The sequence below is a fragment of the Ammodytes marinus genome, assembly GCF_949987685.1.
Source record: "Ammodytes marinus genome assembly, chromosome: 24".
NCBI classification, from domain to species: domain Eukaryota; kingdom Metazoa; phylum Chordata; class Actinopteri; order Uranoscopiformes; family Ammodytidae; genus Ammodytes; species Ammodytes marinus.
In genome coordinates, this window is record NC_137228.1 from 8,693,322 (window position 1) to 8,707,276 (window position 13,955).

General features: G+C 41.8%; 2 protein-coding genes across 5 annotated transcripts in view; both read right to left on the minus strand.

Moving 5' to 3' along the window:
- Positions 1 to 1,828, minus strand: part of LOC307269710 (peripheral plasma membrane protein CASK) — a 36,428-nt gene extending 34,600 nt beyond the window's left edge. For all 4 annotated transcript variants that reach the window (XM_080052721.1, XM_080052720.1, XM_080052719.1 and 1 more), the window contains exon 1: positions 775 to 1,828. In XM_080052721.1, coding sequence (XP_079908847.1) covers positions 775 to 839 — 65 coding nt within the window. In that variant the 5' untranslated portion in view covers positions 840 to 1,828. The remainder of the gene's footprint in view (positions 1 to 774) is intronic.
- Positions 1,829 to 6,923: 5,095 nt separating this feature from the next.
- cyyr1 (cysteine/tyrosine-rich 1) lies at positions 6,924 to 13,955 on the minus strand. Its single transcript, XM_080052771.1, has 4 exons — positions 13,558 to 13,955; positions 10,930 to 11,029; positions 9,514 to 9,674; positions 6,924 to 8,012 (listed from the first exon to the last, which is right to left on the minus strand). Exons 1-4 carry the CDS (start codon positions 13,649 to 13,651, stop codon positions 7,876 to 7,878), a joined length of 492 nt encoding a protein of 163 aa, XP_079908897.1. The 5' UTR covers positions 13,652 to 13,955; the 3' UTR covers positions 6,924 to 7,875.

Sequence of the window (13,955 nt, forward strand, 5' to 3'; positions counted from 1 at the left end):
GGTAAATGCAACAATTTACCCTTAACAGTTTAAATGTCTACATTGGCCTGACTTATTACAAAGACATAACCACCTCACTGTTGTATCTAAAAACACCGGCAATGGCTGTGTGCCAGTTTGCCTGTTAACCGTATGCAGGCATGGTCAAAGCATGGGGGATTAGAAGAAGGAAAAATCCTGTCCGCAGACATTCTGGATGTGCGGCCAGATGAATCTGCCACATGTCCTGCATGTCAAACAGAGTCGGTCAGCTAGGAGTGAGGAATGAATTAATCAAAAAATGCAATAAATAACATTTGTCTAGACATTCAAATCAGCTATACAGGGTACATTTAATCAGGTCACCAGGACCTGTACTACTCCGTCTTTTCAAGCTGTAATCAAAGAGGTTAATGTCTGGAACTCACTCCTGTTAAGTCGGTATAAATCACTGCAAGGAGGTCATGATGTCAGGGACAGTCTGCGACTCTTGATATATTAGGTAATGATGTGCTTGCTGTTAAATCCCATTTAAAATGGCAATGCACACGCCCACACATACAACACACACTGAACTTTCCCCTTGAAGAAACGTACGAGTCAAACCCTTGACTGTATATAAAAGAGCCAACACCTTAAAAAGAAATGAACAGTAACTATCCTGATTAAGCATGTCCCCTGCAGCCGTGCTGTGTGGGGTACAGATGTGGGAAACTCTAACATACGCTGGAAACTATAAAACACCCTAAAATAGCCCAAAAACAAGCAAACATGGAAGTTGGTTAAATCACTTACTTTCCAATCACCTCGCACAGTTCGTAGACATCCTCGAAAAGCACGTCATCGTCCGCCATGGTCATACAGGTAGACGAGGATGCTCTCCTCGAGTTATCCCACCCACACGGGTATCGGAGGAGTCAATGATAACGTGGAGTCAATGATAATGTTCTCGCTGAATGGGGGCTAAGATTGCACAAGGTGTCACCCTCAGGGTTATTACACCCCCCTTCCAATCAAATCAAATCTGATGTACTTTTATAGCCCAATATTACAAATAGACATTTGCTTTACAATATGTACAGCAATACGAGACCTTCTGTCCTTAGACCCTCGACTCAGCTGAGGAACAACTCCCCCTGAAAAAGCCTTAAACAGGACAAAATATGTAAGAAACCTGAGGGAGAGCAACAGAAGAGGTATCCCAATGCCCAATGTCAGTGACAGAAAAAAAAGCAGTGGCCACTCAATAGTCCAAGTTAGCCAGCTAGCCACATTAGCTGGCGTCCAAGGCTGTCACTCTGCGGCCCCACCTTCACTCAAGCTGCTCTTCTGGTAGGTTGGCTAGCCAGCGAGCTAGCTAAATAGTATCCACAGACCAGACCCCGGGGCGTGGATATTTCCTCGGTAGCCTGCAGAAAAACACCCCTCTTTGCATGCCTCGGGTTGGAATCTCACTGCCAGACACAGGGCTCCCCCAGCAGCATCCACAGACGCTCCCGCACCGACCAAGATGCTCCCTCCTTCGCCGCAAGCTAACGGGGCTCTGGAAAATGGTCGGCTAGCTGGGTTAATGCGAGCTAGCTGTCGATGGAATGACCGGTTGGCTCGCGCCGTTATATGCGCCGTGCACACCCAGTGTATCACAGACAGCTTATCCCAACAGAGCACGTAATGGGACCGGGCTGCGATACGCTTCAGCTTCCCGAGCCCAAATGGAAGACATTCGCGTGCATGTCGACGACTTCTACCGTTGCCTAAACCTTATGTGCTCGTGAATATTGGAATTCTGTCGTATTTCCAACACAGCCGACCCTTCGTCCACCGTCGCTCCGGTTCCTACGCTGGCTCAGATGCTGGCTGGCTTTGACTGGCTCTGCTCCTCCGACTTCCAGAAACGCCAGGCTCCTCCCTCCATCGTCCAGGAAACTGGTCGGGCCCTGAGCCGAAATGGCCCCGGGAGAGCGGGGCCTACTTTCGAATTCTAGCCTCGCGCGAGCCAAGATGGCGTGCCGTGGGGGTCCGATTTAGGCGCAGTTTCCTAATCCCCTCTAACGGTTGCATCCAGAGCATCCCGCGCAAGCGTCGACACATCCAAACCCCATCACCTTACGTCAGCCTTTCCCCTCTTATCTCCATCCTTTTAACGTAAAATGTATTCCTGCGTAAATTGTCTCCCTCTGACAGCAATAACATAGCCTTAACTGCCAGCCGTAGGCCTATAAACAGATGTCATTTCCCCACATGCAATATAAAAAAGGAATGTAATTTTGAGTGATTCCCAAATTCCCATGGGTCGCTAGGGAGGTTCCTCAGCAAAATGAGAGACATTTAGTGTCTCTATTATTATTTCATTATTTTGACACTAGGAAAAGGCTTAGATGGTGACATGGGTGATGGTAGACTATTAACATCTCCAACTCCACTGGAATTTGGATGATAAGGTTAGTAGGTTAAATCTCGTGCAACGTATTTTATCAAATGGTTAACATTTTAGCAAAGGTCGTTGGTGTGTGATGAAGTCAGCTTGATCTCTCTTGTAATCTTTGCACAGGTGAAGGAGTTCCTCAGGTGCAGGTGAAATAGTCCTATGCTCAGGTGTCGGAGGAAAAGACGAGTCAAGAGTAGATAGGCCTAGTATCCAGAGATGTGTTGGTGACGCCCCCTGGAGGTGATAAAAGGAGTTTGAAGCCTCTGTTCGATAGGCAATATGAAGATAACGGGAAGATATCAATGTGAAGTTCTGAGTTTTTTGCAGAAAAATAAATAATAACAATTTCTAATAGAACAATAGTCTACTCTAACTGATATTTTTCCCCCTCGATTATAATGAGTAGGTCTAATAGCCTACACAGGCCCAATGAACAAAAAATTGTTTAGGACTAGCTACTTTAGGCCATATAGGCTACAGCTATGTTTCATTGTCTGTGAGCAATATGCTACTCGACATAATTTAGTAGTCCACAGTTTAAAGGCTACAACCATTCAATGTAATTAAAATGGACATAACTAATTGTTTATTAGGGGAATTCAGCTTTTTCAACCACCGAAAAACACATAGCCTATTTAACAAAACTTTATTGCTAAATATCAGGCTAAGTTATGATTCACACTGAAATAGCCCTACCAGTTATTTTTTGGTGTGGCAAACATTTTAGCCTACTGTAGGAAAGGCCTAATTGTGTTCAACGTGGTTTGAGCTGCATGACAAGCACGTAAAGTATAGCCTAGCCTACCTCGAGGCAGAAAGGTGAAGCCAAGCAGACGGGCATAAACAAGGACATCTGGGGCCACTAGAGTGCGCTGTTCTCCTATGGCATCCTCTGCAGTTTCCATGGCGCTGCATCCCCATGGACCACATCATATGCGAGCATCCGCATTGGTTGGAGCTCACCAGAAGCTACAGACACTCCGATTGGCTATTGATGTGGTCATCATACTGTATGTACAATAATGTAGCATAGGACTATGTGCTATTGAGCAGCCCCTCTATACAAATAGACCTACAGTAGGCTAAGTATGTTGATGCACAAACACATACACACATTTAGGGTAAACATGGGATACTATAAAACAATAATTATGGAGGAAAACAAAGGTCTATGTAGGAGAATGAGAGACTAATCCGAAGAAAATTGAGAAGTACCATATGGAGGGAAAAAAAGGAAAGCACAGTTTCCATAGTAACAGGGAGGGGAACGGTATTGCTTGTAAAAGTGAAAAATGCACACACATCAAAAGCCCTTACCTTGGACTCAAACAACAAGTTTTAATAATTCTAAAAACAGTTGTTTTGTTTTAGTTGACATGACACACAAATGCTACATTACATTTGAACGTCCTCTCCAACTTTCTTCCCATTCATTTTTTTTTTTTTTATGTTTGTGTGCCAGAGAACGTTTGCAGTCTTGGGGAGCAGTTCAGTGCAGAACAAATTGACAATTAATTTGCTCAATCTGTGCACAATTGCAGCCGCTCCGGTGTTGGCAACCTTGGTGTTCTTAGGCAGTGACATCCAAGCTCCAAGAGAAGAAAACGTCAATACAAATAGCCAAGGCTTAACTGAAACACAGATTGTTTTAACATTATAACCAATCAACAGCCTCTTCTCGCTTTTATTGTATTTTAAATAGCCTATCCATTATTTTATTTTGTTTTAATGTTGTTTTGGAGTGAATAATGGGGTGGATGATGACTTTAATAGAACAGTTTTAGACTTCAATTTACTGAAACTGCAAAATCAGTTTAAAAAAAATATTTAATTTATGAAACAGTAGCCTTAGGGATTTAACTGATTGAGAACTATGGACTGACTCCATAAATGTCATTGGTGAGTCATTCATTGTGGCCACAGGAGGGCAGACAAACGTCTTAATTTTAGACATTTTTACACACACACACACACACACACACACACACAGGAGTGGCAGCAGTTGCTTTAAACACTAAAGAGAGAACTACATGTGTATCTTGGCGATTGCAGGTGAATGAATGTGTGGGTTAAACTGATTGGAAACTATTGGACTGACTCCAAATGTCTGTATAGTATCTCATTATGGCCACATGAGGGCAAATCTTCTCAAAAAAGTACAGAATGATCTTACAGATGTCTATTTGGGAGTTAGTTCTTTTCAAAATATAGGTACAATATTTTGAATTAGCTATGATTAAATAGATGTTGTCGGAGAAATAAATGTCATATGGTGTGACACCAAATTGTGATATTTAAATGTGTATTTGCTTGGACACCTTTGGGTGGAGAGTTCCCTGTTTGATCTGGAAGTACAGAAAACATCTCAGAAGGACCAAGGAATGGTCCCAAGAAAGGCATGCTGGCTGTTGTCATAGTTTGCATAAATCAAATCTTTTCTGCAATCCCAATTCCGTACCAATTCTCAGTGTCTTTTAGTATGACGCTTTTTACATATAAATGACAAAGATAAATACATGTTTTGTCATTGCTACATTTATAACTATGTTGTCAAATTACAGTTGGTATGCTATTAGCATGCTATCATAAATAGCAAAAAATGGTCTGAAAATGCATGAAACCTCATGGTGTGACGCTAAATCACATAAAGGAAAAGCCTGTCACACTATATGATACATTTGTCACACTATATGATATGAAGTGTATTTTTTTAACACATGAAATGATTATTCACATGAGTTAACACTTTATTCTTGTATGTTATAGCTAACAACTCATTTAAATATGTTTTATATATGCTTTTTTGGTCCATAATCAAATGAAAAAAGGTGACTACTTGTATTACTACTGTTGTTCTTCTGAGTACTGGATACTCACTCAACCCCAATACCTACTTCAGTGGTGTCAACATATCTAATTATTAATAGAAACTCTATTGAAATGTGGTGTTGTTCATCCAATGATGGGACTATATCATTTGGTGTGACGTTGAGAAATTATGTAGAAAAAAAGGCTTTATAATTTATTTATTCATAAAAATTTATTTATTCATTAATCATAACATCTCACTGGAACACCTAGAAAATACTATAAGCTATACTGACAAGTAGTTTTGTTAGATTTATAACAGGATATATTGGAATTAATCTAAAATATACCAAAAAATTGATGACAAATGTCTTACATTGGGAGATGATTAAGAAAAATAATGCAAAATTGAATGTTTTTGTACAAGGAAATGCTGAATCTCGATGAAGATAAGATAGACCGACAGTCTGTGTCCAGTTATTATTAATAATTAATAAGATGAATAATTGTGATAAAACCAGTATACTTAAGAAAAGTATATCCCATTATGATTTAAATACAAAAAAATCAGAGCAGCTGATAATATGAGAGATCATCCCACCTCAGAATACATCTTCTCTCACTTCTTCTTCCAAGATGGCGTCCATTGAGGCCCAATATCTACAAGTGTGTGACCAAGAAAAGTGTTAAAATGCAGTTAAAGTACAGATCATACAACAATAACACATTTCATAACATAATGTTATAATAATATTAATGTTGATGAATAAAATGACAAAGATCCTCAGGATGTGGACGAACCTGAAGACTCTTCCATGTTTCCAACAGATGGTGTGTTAACCTAGCCTAGCCTTGGGGCGACTGTGGCTCAGGTGGTTAAGCGGGTTGGCCAACGATCCAAGGGTTGGCGGTTCAATCCCTGCCCGGCCACCTGTGTGAATGTGTATGTTTGAGGTGAGGGTCGGAGGGGCCGTAGGCGCTGAATGGCAGCCACGCTTCTGTCAGTCTGCCCCAGGGCAGCTGTGGCTACTCTCGTAGTTTACCACCACCGGTATGACTGAGTGTGAACGAATTGAACCAGGAAATGTAAAGCGTCTTTGAGGGCAGCTGTGGCTACTCTCGTAGTTTACCACCACCGGTATGACTGAGTGTGAACGAATTGAACCAGGAAATGTAAAGCGTCTTTGAGTGCCTAGGCAATAAAGCGCTATATAAAACCTATCAATTATTATTATTAGCATCCAACACAAAGTCAAGAAAGTCAGCACAAGTTTGAGATGAACCACGGTGCACAAAGCAGCCTCGGTGGATGGAATAAAAAGTGGATATTTGCATTGATGAATTATCTTTCCATTACTATTTTTACGTTGTTAATTTTTCATTTGAAGCCTCTAAAAATCACTGTTATAAAACACTCAAAATACAGAGAGTGACACATGATATGGAGACTGTTTAAACATGATGAAGTGTGTATGAAAATAAACTCTAATCCACCTGTTTTGATTTCTGAAATCTGCCTCCAATTATAGGATTAATATAGTGAGACTTTGTGGACAATTGTGTTTAATAAATAGATATTTTTTAATAACAGATATGTTGACAATTGTATTATCCTATGAATTGTCTCAAGAATTAAAACACACACTCCGCGTCTTTCCAACCATGTTGCTGCCAGATACAGTGGTGGAATAATTCAATCAATCAGCCATTATGAATCAATATTCAGTCATGAAATGTGTTGTCCCCACAACTTAAAAAGTTGCATTTTAATCACTTCTTTAATTTACAAAACACAGACACTGAAACAGTAAGGTACACAATTAATTCACCTGAAAACATTATTGACATTATTCAATACTTTCCATCTCTCTTCGCTCGTCATAGCACAGCAGTGATGTCAGTTCACTTACAATGACACGCCCCTCAGTTAGTCAAGCCTTTGAACTCCAATTAAAATCAAATGAACGCTTCACAATTTTCAAGAATCTTAAACGGCAAAAATATTTACAATTTTTCTCATTTCAAAAAGAGAATCCACTTTGGTTCAACTGAACGTGATGCGCAACAACAGCTGAGCAATCACCCACACATTGTTTCAAGTATAAAAAGGCAATAAAAAGCAGTTCATCACTTACAACCATTGTCCTGTCAAGGCTGCCCATGCCATTGACCCGTCGGTCAGTATTATTAAGCATTATATTCAAGTGTTTGTCTACATGTGACAAGTTACAACGAAGCTTTAATCTACTTCAGCCTCAGTCACTGCCTAGAAATCATTCTTCAAACATTGTGATATTAGTTATTAATGGAGGGGTCAAAAAAAGAAAAAAAAAGTACCATCTGCAGGCTAGCACGGCTGCTAACATGTTAAAAGTCTTTCAAAATGTGGCGGAGTTTGCCCACATCTTTTTTTCCCTCTATACCATTTGGTCCAGAGAATAGCTGAGAATTCTGGCCTGCTGAACAACAGTATTGCACTAGGCCAGCTTTATTTATTTTTGATGAGGAAATTGTTGCAGGCCCCTTAACCTGTCTTCAACCCCCATTATAGCAACATCAAAAGAGGCCAGATCTCCAGGTGTCGGAAAAACCAGGCCATGAGAGGTTTTGCCCAATATATGGTGTGTGTGTGTGTGTGTGTGCAAGGGGGATGGGGTTTTTCACTTTGGGGTGCAGCCCGGGTATGGAGGAGGGGGGGAGTGGTTAGCGGGCCTGGGCTGGCAGGTCGGGGTGTAGGGGGGAGGGTGCAGTGAGGGGGGGTACATCTCATAGTCATAGGTGTACGGAGGTGGGGGACCTATGGGGCAAGAACAAGGGAAGGAAATAAATAAAGTGTTAGTTCAACAGAAATGTCAAATTATGCATCACATGAATAGTTCTAGTCAATTAAATTGATACACATTGTTGATGGTAACGGAGACAAATGTATGAACATCCTTTTTTCTGTTTGTTTCCAGGATTTATTTGATGGACTAGTTGAATTGAACTGAATTGACCCATTTTACAGAAAGGAGTTGAAGTGGGACACCTGCTCCCTCTAGTGGTTGAACTACATAACTGCACTGCTTTATTTTTGTCAATAACCTTTTTTTGTTTCTATGGTTGATAATAAATTACAATTGTGTTTAATTTTTATTTAAATGTTGTCATTAAGTAATGTTTATTATTTTTTGTATGGTTGATAATTAATTTTTTTAATTTAAAAAGAGTCTGCCACCATGAAATTTCAGAATTTATGAGTTGTGTTTTCCTGTATCTTGAAACCAAAATATCTATGTACTGAACCTGTGAAAAATGTAATAAATATGTAAATTAAATTAAAACTGCGCTCCATAGTGGAAAGGACTGGGACTACAATAGCTGAAGAACAAAAATATGGCACGAAAAAGAGTTATGGTTATATTGAACCACAATGCGTCCGTCTCAGCGAAACCAAAGGCACCAGCAAAAACCACATGCATATCTGACACTATTTAATATGTTACAGGAGGAGATTTAGTTAAAAAGGCCTAGTGCTGATCTGATCAGGAATGAGATTTTTTTAAAAGCAACTTGCAGGACATATACAGATAAACTCATATTTGTGGCAGCAGTGGAGTTTGACAATAATACCTCACATCCCTTTTATCAAGGCACGGAAAATAATTAAAATCACCATAGCTTCTGTACGCGTGCATCCATATTGCATGGCTTTTGAGCGTCAAGTTTAAGAAATGTGAGCAGGGCTGGAGCAAGAGAATGCCAGTCCAGCAAAGCATGAAGGCGCTTCATTCATTATTGTGTGTACTGTATGTCCTTTATAAGGTGTGCGTGATAAATTGGTACCACTTTCATACTTACCCCACTCAGTTTATTAGTCGTGACTATTGCTTTACTAACATTTACAAATTATAAATTGTATGTTTTAGTTAACAATTGATTGAGGTATAGTTATATTATGATCCAATTATTTTTACTGAGTTTATCCTTTAATAAATATGAGTGATACATAAAATTGGTAATTTGGTGTTAAGTGGACATCCGGACAGGTTTCGTTGTGAAAAGTCCTTTTGGCTCATGTTGCCTTTAAAAGTGTTTGTGTGTACGTACTTGTACACCTATCTTTGTGAGGACCAATTTGAGGTTTTAGGCATTAGGAGCGAGGACATTTTTGGAAAGTGAGGACATTTTGTGCCGGTCCTCATTTTGGGAAAGATAATTGTTTTTTATAAGGGTCATCACAAGTATAGACATACAAACCTGTGTGTGTGTGTGTGTGTGTGTGTGTGTGTGTATGTGTGTGACCCGTGTAAACGCACCTGGGTAACCCTGTGTCACAGTGTTGATGTAGGAGGTGCTGAAGACGCCGACCCGTGCACTGCGTCCGTTCTTCATGCACATGCACACGCACAGGAAGAGGGCCGCCACCGCCCCCATCAGGAACACCACGCCGAAAACTATACCGGAGATGGCAGTGCCCCTGGAACATACACACACACACACACACACACACACACAAACATAAAGTGTGAGAGGCGGCAGCTGTCTCAAACATGACATGCTACCAATACTTGTAAGATGCTTGTGGATATGAACTGCTGCATCTGATGTAACTTGGCCGTGGTGTGTGTATGTGTGTGTGTGTGTGTGTGTGTGTGTGTGTGTGTGTGTGTGTGTGTGTGTGTGTGTGTGTGTGTGTGTGTGTGTGTGTGTGTGTGTGTGTGTGTGTGTGTGTGTGTGTGTGTGTGTGTGTGTGTGTGTGTGTGTGTGTGTGTGTGTGTGTGTGTGTGTGTGTGTGTGTGTGTGTGTTCAATGCAGAGGAGTGTGAATTGGCACTATAAAATAGAACACCACTCATCATTAACAGATTTTCTTTCCGTCTTTGTCAGTCAGCGTTATAGGCAGCATGTAAGATTCAGCCCTTTTCTGGCAAGCACACACACACACAGGACTTTTCCCAACCCAACACAGATTTTCCTTTAAAGAGTATTGCGACGAAAGTACAACTGTTTGTTTACAACTGAGAACTGGGTGAAAGTGTGGCCTGGCAGTAGTGCTGAACGAAGGCATGCCCAGGTCAGGTGTCAAGATGTTTGTGGCCCGTTAAAAAGACAGCTGGTGTCAAGTTACCTTGCTTAAAAAGGTGGAGTCAGCCATTCTGCAGAACACTTGTTGTCATAATCAGTGAATATCTCCTCACGATCTGCAACCTGTCCGTACTGTGTGTGCGCTGAGAGAAAAAGCTGGTGTTAATACACAGCCAAGGCACTGTAAACTGGTATGTAAACAAAAGGGGGGCCACCGTAGGTAGCAACATGCCCGTTTACAGAGCCTTGGCTGTGTATAAATACACTTTGGCGCGCGCACACACACACAGTACGTAGGCCTAAAAATTGGGGATTGTGAGGACATATTCACTGATTTTGACAACATGCATTCTATGGAATCCCTGACCATCAAAACCAGAACTGAACTGAACCTACAGTGTTGTTAAATGTTGTACAAGAAGCGCCGTCAGATCCTTTCCCAGTAAAAACAAAAACCTTTTATTTCAGAAGTGTGGCTGTATACTGTAGATAGACTCCCGATTTTGACTTGATATCCTCTGTTATAATCTTGCAGGGATTCCTCCTAAAATTGAATTTATTCCTTGTTACGTGATGTTAATTTAGGCTTCCTGCCAACTTAAGCAAGGCTGTTAACGCGTGGACACGTGGGTGGATGAGGGCACTTACGAGAGCACATCCCCCACGTAGGCGTAGTAGGAGCAGCAGAAAGGTGGCGATCCATCACAGCAATACTCCACGCAGCCTTCACATAGGGCGCCACCGCCACCTGCAACACACACACACACACACACTCTTTAAGACTGGGGCTAATGCCGGACGGTAACATTTTGTGGAACCACAAATCACTGGCGCTAACCCTGAGTGCTGGTAGATAAAAGAGAACAGAGGAGAGAAAAGTCGTTAGCAGCAAAAGAAAGCCTGCACCAGAAGTCTTTAAAAAACACATCACGGCCTCCAGGGTGAAATAATCGAGACCAAAAGAACAAGCTATTTTTTTTTTATGTGACCAAGGGGGGGTTATGAGGAGAGAAAATCCCTGGCACGGGTAGGCTATATTTCAAGTTGTTAAGAAGTGGTTAAGTGTCCCTTCAACCATCAAGTCAGATCCTGTTATCTGGGATTCTGTTTAACAACTGTTCCCCGAGATGAAAAGATAACTTCACAACGCTATAATGAGAATTTTCTTGAACCAATTAATCTCAAAAAGGCACACAACCTTAAGCAATAAACCTGGCCTGGGTTATTGCGTGCAAGATCTTTTATTCTCAGTTTAGGCTTGGGGGAGTGCAAATGTGTTAACAGAAAGAAAGCAAGAAGAGGTGAGAAGATTATGACGTGTGTGTGGGTTCACCAGTTGCATTGTGGGGAGTGTAGTTTATAGCAGTGTTTTGGGAGCTGCTTGACCCATGCTGTAAAATGTTTGTAAATTGGGACTTGCACTCACACTGGGCAAAGTTGCAGAACTACATTCAGAGTGCTGTTCACGGGTCAGTGGAAGTTTTTGGAGGTTACTCTAATAACACTGTGCCCGGAGACAGAGACTGTGTGCACGATGGGACACCGTGACACACAGTGATCCCAGCCACCAAGTTAATTAACTTTTTCAGTGGGAGGCCATTAAAACGGGAAACGCGGTTGAACTGAGGAAGCGTGTTTCACGTAGGGGTCGAGTACGGATTATGTAAAGGGGTAGTTCAGTATTTCTGAGGTGGGGTTGTATGAGGTAGGGTATAGTTATCTAATGGAGATCAGTGCATAAGGAGTTTGGGGGAGACGTCTCTGTAGCAGAAGTCAGCATTGTACTGTTGCAGAAGGGGCCAGCAGAATTTTTTTGTGCCACAATTATAAATGCTAACCTCAAATAAATATGTGTTCAATTGTACACCAAATGTAGGATTTTATCACTTATCGCTGGCCTCCATCACCATAACAGACAGACTACGCCTACCTCATACAACCCCAATTCAAAAGTACTGAACTATAGGAGCTGACACCACAACCAATGCAATTTGTGATCCGGCATGATAACTTCAAGTCTTTACAGCATGCTTATTCCTGCTATACTAGGAGTAAACGTGGCATTTGTGGGATCTATTAACACACTCACTTTTGTGTGTGTGTGTTTGATTAATGTAGTTCATTACCCCCTTTTCCACCCCCAGCCATTTTTATTTTGCCCAGCCAAAGCCTTCCATATTCAGGAGCATTGTACACATACAGCAGCTGTGCCTCTCTCTTGTGTACTCGTCTCAACCTGCTAGTGACACGAGCAGAGCCCTCTCTTTCACCCCCTTTCCTGAGCCAATATGTCTGGCTGTCGGACACTTGCTGAAGAAAAGCAGGCAACTCTCTGTGCATATAGTGTGTGTGTGTGTGTGTGTGTGTGTGTGTGTGTGTGTGTGTGTGTGTGTGTGTGTGTGTGTGTGTGTGTCTCTCTCTCTTTTTAAGCTTAGTGTTCTGCTTTCTCTCAGCAAAGCACTCACTCTGAAATTAAGTGCGTGTCTGCCTTGGAGGCATATGTGCACATTACCAGGCAGACATGGGTTCACTTTACACACACTAAATTAGTAGATATAACTAAAGACATGTAACCAAGAGGAGGCTTTCTTAAAGGCTTAGAATGCAATAGTATAAAACTAAGGGGGAACTGAATGCACACATATTTTAAACAATCTACATACAAACTATGGTGAAAAGTATTTTCTGTGTTCAAAAAGCAAGTTGATCTATGGTGGAGGTGACAAGTCAAACGACCTTTTTCAATGTAACACACTTACATTCCCTGCATAAACGCGCTGGGGTTTCCATGTGAATGCCTTCAGGACGTCCCAACACCAGCAGCCGTCTGGGTGGGTGGTCCGAGGAAACGGCCCTGGCTGGCTCCTGTCTCTCCACACGCGGGGAGGGGAGACAATAGCAATGTGTCCTTCGTTTACCCCCCCACCCCAAAAAAACCTTTTCTCACACACACACACACACACACACACACACACACACACACACACACACACACACACACACACACACACACACACACACACACACACACACACACACACACACACACACACACACACACACACACACACACACACTTTTATGTTTTTTTTTTTTTTTTGGTTCGTGCGTAATCTTCAGGAACAACGCCTCCAAACTCCTCTAAGTTCCCGAAAATATGATCCACACATCACTGACTTTAAAAGGGCTTACACGTTTCCACTTTTGATATGATCTGGTGTGGTCACATAGGCTATTTACGCAATCATTCAGAAGTGGTTCTACAAAACAACTTACCGGTGAATAAGCAAAGCAGCAACGAGTTCCTCAACAACTTCCAACTCAGCACCGCCGCCGCCTGCGTCCTGGTCCTCCCCCAGGGGTTTTCCATGATCCCAACCCCGGCCGTGCGCCCACTTTTTCCGGGCACTGCTTTGAATTTCTTCTCCCTCTGTGGGCCGGGTTTTTTTTTTTTTTTTTTACAAAGCAGCAGCAGCGCTTCTTTCCAGTGATTGCCACATCACAGTCACTTATTTGGATCTTCTTCCAGCAGCATTGTTCCCACACCACAATCCTCCACCCTTTTTCTCTTTTCCAAATAGCCTACAGAAGCCCAACTGTCGCTATAGGACTGTAGGATATTTCCGCCCCTTAAAGGAGTTGAAGCTCCATTTGTTCCTCCACGTGTGTGTGAA